Source organism: Xiphophorus hellerii, chromosome 8 (genome assembly GCF_003331165.1).
Source record: "Xiphophorus hellerii strain 12219 chromosome 8, Xiphophorus_hellerii-4.1, whole genome shotgun sequence".
Lineage (NCBI taxonomy): Eukaryota > Metazoa > Chordata > Actinopteri > Cyprinodontiformes > Poeciliidae > Xiphophorus > Xiphophorus hellerii.
Genome location: NC_045679.1, coordinates 18,229,062 through 18,235,163, shown reverse-complemented (window position 1 = coordinate 18,235,163; position 6,102 = coordinate 18,229,062). Strand labels below are relative to the sequence as shown.

Genomic DNA, 6,102 nt, shown 5'->3' with positions numbered 1-6,102 from the left:
AAAAGCATGCAAGTTATGGTAAGTGGTCTTTCTAAACTGGCTGCAGGAGTGAGTGTCAGGGAGCATGGTTGTTTGTCCTGTCTACCTCTCTGTGCTTTGCCATTTTACACTGCAACCTGTCCAGGGTTAACCCCGCATCTATTTGCAAATATAGACAATGGATGCTTTTAATGAGAACCTTACGCCAAGATTACCAAGCAATATTCATTGCACTATGTATAGTGATTATTAGATATAAAAGTGAACTTTCGTATATGTACACACATATATATATATATGTATGTGTGTCATTAACTAATAAAAAAGTAAATATAAAAAAAAATATTACTCATCAATATTATTGTTATTAACTATTATATCTCCATTATTTACTAAGTATTATTTATCTCGGCTCTCCAGGTGATGTGTGCAGGTGTCCGCATTAATCGCCCTACCTATGTTCTCCTGTCAGTCTGTGTGTTGCAATTGGAAATTTGCACTTCCTAAATGGCTTTTTACAAGAATAAAAGCAGCAAGGATTGGTACCGTTGCTATGAATACAAACAAACCTCGCTGTGCCTCACTTTTTTTTTCTATGCCATTAGACTCGGCCTACCCCTTCACTCTTCGTCCCTCCCCCCACTAATGTTTTCCTGCGCCCGTTGCCGGGGCGACAGAAGGCGTTTCCCATGATTTAGATTTAAGGATGCCTCTCTCACGCTGTTTCCTCACTCAGACTGCCGGTCTCCCTGCAAGGCAACTGGCGGGAGGGATTCCCCTGCTCGTCGCCTCTCTGTCTTCCCCGTTCAAAACAGCCTCCAATCAGTCACAACTAGCTCCATTTTTTTCTTTTCTTTCTTTTCTTTTTCTTTTCTTTTTTTTTTTTGCTTTTCCTTTTCCACCGGCGCGCCCAATCTAGCGGCGGCATGTCCCGGAGCCAAAGTGCGGCGTGCGGTGCGGAGCAGAAACTTTGAAACATTTTTGACGAGGGGATTTTATTTCTACCAGATCCAGTGCAGTCCGCGGCAAGAAGACTTAAGAGTCGATTCTAACTGATGAGGTGAAACATTTTTCACAACATCGCCTGATCATCGTCTTGCTTGTGGAATATAAAGGAGCCTGCGCTGCGCCTCCTCCTGCAGGATCGTTCCGGGGATTTACGGTGTTTTTCTGTGTAATTTCAGGCAGCCTCCAAATGACGTCGAGATGGCTTGTGGCACGCTTCTCCCATCTATTTCCACGTTTGCCAGCGGACCAACTGACAAGAGCAGATCCATAGGAGGTGCTTATCTGGTGAGTAAACCCTACTGAGTACCAGATAGAACTTGGGCATCAGGGAATCTCTTATAGTCCTCTATTTAAAGTGTGTTTATTTCTCAGTGTAGCTCCCATGTTATTACTGCAGTCAAGGCTTGACACTGCTGGGGCGTGCACCAGTTTATACAGGGAACCGTAGGCATTCAAACTGGGAACGCACACATGGTTTCCAGTAAAACTCCTAGAAAGAATATTATCTGATTGCACAAAGTCTCCGAGCGCTTATCCAAGCCTACTTATTGTTTTTTTTCCCCATTTTTATGGTTTCTGAATCAATTCCAGTATTTCAACCAGTGCACATTCCAAAGATCTTTCCTCCACCTGACTGAACTGTGCTGCTGAGCTTTCATAAATATCACCCTTCATTACATTTTTTCTTAAACTGAACTTGTCCACAAGTCGGTTTCCCTTGTTTTGGACTCTTTTGAAGTAGAGCAGGACATAAATGGGTATGAGTTTCTTGTTATTAGAGGTAACTCGACACAAACAAGCTTCTTATCTGGTCTCTAACTTATCTCTAGAAATGGAAGGAGGAGTTGTCCCATCTTAAGAAACCAAGTGTGCCAGAGAGAAGCAGCTGCTGCGACCCAGACCACCCTACAGCCACCTGCATAACAAGCACCAGCATGTCCAAGAAGGAGACTGAGCCAGATCTGGACTTGGACTATGATTTTATTTTGTCCAATTCCATCTTGCAGCAACAACAGCAACAGCAACAGCAGGAGGAAGCCATGGGGTGCAGCTCTGCCCAGGCCATGTCATCTTCCCCGGGTTCCTTCACCTCATCTTACCAACTTCCTTCTCCTCAAGACACTGCCAGTGAGCTGCTCTACACCATCCCAGACATCAGTGACGTTTCGCCCTCTGGAGGCTTTGTGGCAGAACTCATGAGACCTGATTTGGACCCAGCATACCTCCACCTTCCTAGCCTCCATGGCAAGTTTGTAGTCAAGACAACAATGGACATGGGAGAGTACAGCCAAAGCATGACTGTAGGCAAGGCCTGCGTCGGCCCGGCATCGGACTCTGCTCCGTCGCGGGTCTCGCCGTCCTTCGTGTGCAGCCGGATAAAGCAGGAGAACCCCAGTAACTGCACCATTTCACAGCCCATAGACCTGCACTTGGCAGGGGTGAACTCTCATGGCCGGGCAGGCCAGCAACAGCGCCCCAGCAACTTGGATCTTCATGCATTTCCAGGGAATGGGAGGACCATGACCAGCACTAGATTATCTTCATCCTCTTCCCTTTCTCCAGACAATCCTCTTGGTCGGGAGCACCAGTTGGGCCACCCTCTCTCTCAGATCCCGCTACCTCCGCAGGGGTACCACCATGGTACCTCTCAGGGCTACACCTCCTACCCTCAGGGCTCATCCATTCAGTACCCAGGTGACTGGCACACCACTTTGCAGTATCAATTACTTTGTACAACCAATTCAGCAGAGAGTTTATCTATTCAATAAATTCAATTTTAGAGACGAAACAATAGTTTTGGCAATGCCGACTGTACAAGCAAATTCTATTATTAAGATCTTTATTCTTCTATGGTATGATATTAATGTTTCATGGCTATTATGTTGGCCATCCCTTCACCCTACAGAGGGTCTCATGATCTCCAGCGGGGACTGCTTGCCCGAGGAGCCGAAGCCCAAACGCGGTAGGCGCTCCTGGCCCAGGAAGAGGGTGGCGACGCACACGTGCGACTACGTTGGCTGTGGCAAAACGTACACAAAGAGCTCCCACCTGAAAGCACACCACCGCACACACACAGGTAGAGCTCCCTTTACAGTTTTTCCTTCTCCTGTTGCCTTTTACTTTATGAGGCATGCACATTGAATCCTCGCTCGTTAATCATACTTTTTTTTGTAATCTAGAGCTATTCAGCTTAAGGCTTTCATTGTGGATTTACAAAAAAACAGGCCACATCACTTGCACGTTGTTGAACAAACACATTCATAGAAGGGTGGGGGATGGACTAGGGGAGTTGCTTGTCAGGTGCAGCAAAACAGGTTGACACTGATCCCTGCTCAAATACAACTGCTAGGCCTTTTACGGAGGAGCTGCAGGACAGGATGGACCTCTTTTTTAGCTGGAGGTGGTGAAGCCTGGGCTACTTCAACCTTACGGATGGTGCTAACTGCTCTGGGTGTGTGTGTGTTTTTTTTTGTTTTTTTATCACAGGGGAGAAGCCTTACCACTGCGACTGGGAGGGCTGCGGCTGGAAGTTTGCACGTTCCGATGAGCTCACTCGCCACTACAGGAAACACACGGGTCATCGGCCTTTCCAGTGCCAGAAATGCGACCGGGCCTTCTCCAGGTCGGACCACCTTGCTCTCCACATGAAGAGACACCTATGAGACGCAGACAAGACGACAAAAGCTGAAGGCCACAGTATATATATATCTGTCTGCAGAACACTTTTTTTTTTTTTTTTTTACCAAAACTTGCCTTCAAGCTGACGTCGAGCAGCAAGACACGCTGTGGTGTTCATGGCACAAAGAAAAAGAAAGCATTACTCCTTTAAGAGCCCCTCTCACATTGTGCAGGTGACTCGACGAGGCCTCTCAGCCAGGGTTGTAAAACCTTATTAAAACAAACAAAAAAAAGGGACCAAACTGGAATTTGTCTTATTTAACCGACAAAACTTGGTGGACCAGGTGCCAGCGGATTTTAACTGGAAAATTCAGGGAAACCAGGAGCAACAGACAAAGCATCTCCAGAGGCCTTCTAGCAGCAAGCAACACACCATCGCAGACTTTACTTCTAATACACACTGTTAAAACAAACTGTATTAATAAACACAGCGATATTTATCATCCCATTTCACCTGCAAAGCCATTTATTTTCAGGTACAATGTTAATTTATACAGAATGGTGCTGAGTAATAGGGAAGGTTTCTTTTAGAAAAAAAAGGTACCAAAGATGATGGAAAATAGATATAAAGAAAAGGGTGAAGCAATGAAAATAAAAGTGCCATTTAGTTGTTTGTGTTTTCTTCCATAAAGTATGACTTCAGGTGAACACTTTCTAAACAGCGATGGCAATCTACAACGCACTGCAGCTGCAAAGTGCAATAATTTATATGAAACATTCGTATTTTTGTATTGAATGAGTAACTCTGAACAAAGATTTTGTTTTTGTTTATAGCCAAAATATGTAATATAATGTTAAACTTTGTACATTTGTACATAAAAATGTTTTGTTATTGTTTTGTATTTTACAGTATAATGAAATAAAAATGTATTTGAACTAAGAAAATCAAGGTGGCATTTATACTCTTAGCTAATTCAAATTCATGACGAGATGCATGTGGTTACTGAACATTTTGCGAAACTGTAACAGAGCAGCACATTTATGTTTGAAATGGCAGCGGTGACTCACAGTCGCGTCCTACACAATATAATCGTCCCATATGAAGAGGCAAACCAGTACAATGCTGCCTTAAAAAAAGTTTTCCCGTTTCCGTGTGGTTTTTTCTTTCCACCTGTCAGAGGAAAGAAAAGAAAACGGGACATTCAAGGATGACGCCAGATCTGATTGCTGCTCTCTGTTGAGACAATATGAATAAAAACACAAAGTGAAGCTAGAATGACAGTCTTTGTGTTCTCATTTCTTGTTTGTACACTGCTGTGTGCATAAAACTGCTGTTTGAATGTTCCCATGTTAGCGGGTTAATGAAGAAAAATTAAACTCTGTTTGCCTCTTTAGTTTCATAATGACTCAGCAACGTTTGTTTTATTTTGGGTTCTTCAAAGTAGATGCTGTGAAAGAGTTGTATTTAGTCATTTTCTTTTGAAACAGTGCTTCCAAACATTGGGAAACTTTAGGATGTAAGTCCTTCAAACTGCAAGCATCTTAAAACAAGTTTTTAATATATTCCAGTCCAAGAACAAATCAAAATATGCACCTGGGCTGAAAAAACTGCAGTCAAATTGATATAACATGAGTTCGTAACATGACAGTGCAAAACGAAATGTTGAAAAAAAGGTTATCCAACAACCTCTCAAAGACTATCTGTAAATAAATACTACCTCAACAATTTAGGGAAAGACAGATTTAGAACCATATGGTGCATATTAATATGGCAATTTCAGGATTATCCAAAATAAAAATAAAAAAAAAACAGAAAATGAACAAACCATCTATATACATCTACACATGTAAGAAAATTCCCCTTCAAGAAGACAAATTAAACACAAAAAGAATGTGTTTATGTATATATATCTTGCACACACAAGTATCAAAACAATTTACAATTTTACTTTGAAAATAGTATACTCGAAGTTTTTACATACTTAGTTCCTATTCCAGATTATTTTTTTTATATTTTTGACTTGTTTACAGTATATTCATAGCCCGACCATTACCTTCCTACCTTATTTTGCTAGAAACATATAACATGGTTTTTTCCAAGTTGGTATACATGGAATTATTTAAAGATATCAATAATTGTACACAAGCTTTAAAAGGGGATAAAAACCAAGATGTAGTTAAATTAAATATGAGCTTTACCCATGTTGGGATGCTTAACATATAGTATCGACATTCATTTGTTGCATATCTTCATGTCGGCGCTGTTAAATGTGAAACATTTTGTGGTCTATGTTGCCCTCTGCAGGTTTATTCGGCTAAATCATCCTGATTTTTACAACAGGAAATGCTCTCTAGGTTGTCTCTTCATTGGAATTGATATAAGGGAAGACAAAAATATAGTGAGTTGCATTTGTAAAGTTCAACATTTACAATTTTACTTTGAAAATAGTATACTCGAAGTTTTTACATACTTAGTTCCTATTCCAGATTATTTTT

General features: G+C 41.7%; 1 protein-coding gene across 1 annotated transcript; it reads left to right on the top strand.

Annotated features, from left to right (window-relative positions):
• The first annotated feature begins 696 nt into the window (after window positions 1–696).
• Window positions 697–4,882, top strand: klf4 (Kruppel like factor 4). Its single transcript, XM_032569686.1, has 5 exons — window positions 697–1,039; window positions 1,164–1,272; window positions 1,818–2,682; window positions 2,894–3,064; window positions 3,475–4,882. The coding sequence occupies exons 1-5, from the start codon at window positions 1,035–1,037 to the stop codon at window positions 3,648–3,650; spliced, it is 1,326 nt and encodes a 441-aa protein (XP_032425577.1). The 5' UTR covers window positions 697–1,034; the 3' UTR covers window positions 3,651–4,882.
• Window positions 4,883–6,102: the final 1,220 nt, after the last annotated feature.

What these genes read in the sequence shown, in the direction of transcription:
- klf4 (XM_032569686.1), top strand. An exon ending in CCATAGGAGGTGCTTATCTG is followed by an intron (nt 1,273 to 1,817) that starts GTGAGTAAACCC and finishes ACTTATCTCTAG; the next exon opens with AAATGGAAGGAGGAGTTGTC. An exon ending in ACACCACCGCACACACACAG is followed by an intron (nt 3,065 to 3,474) that starts GTAGAGCTCCCT and finishes TTTTTATCACAG; the next exon opens with GGGAGAAGCCTTACCACTGC.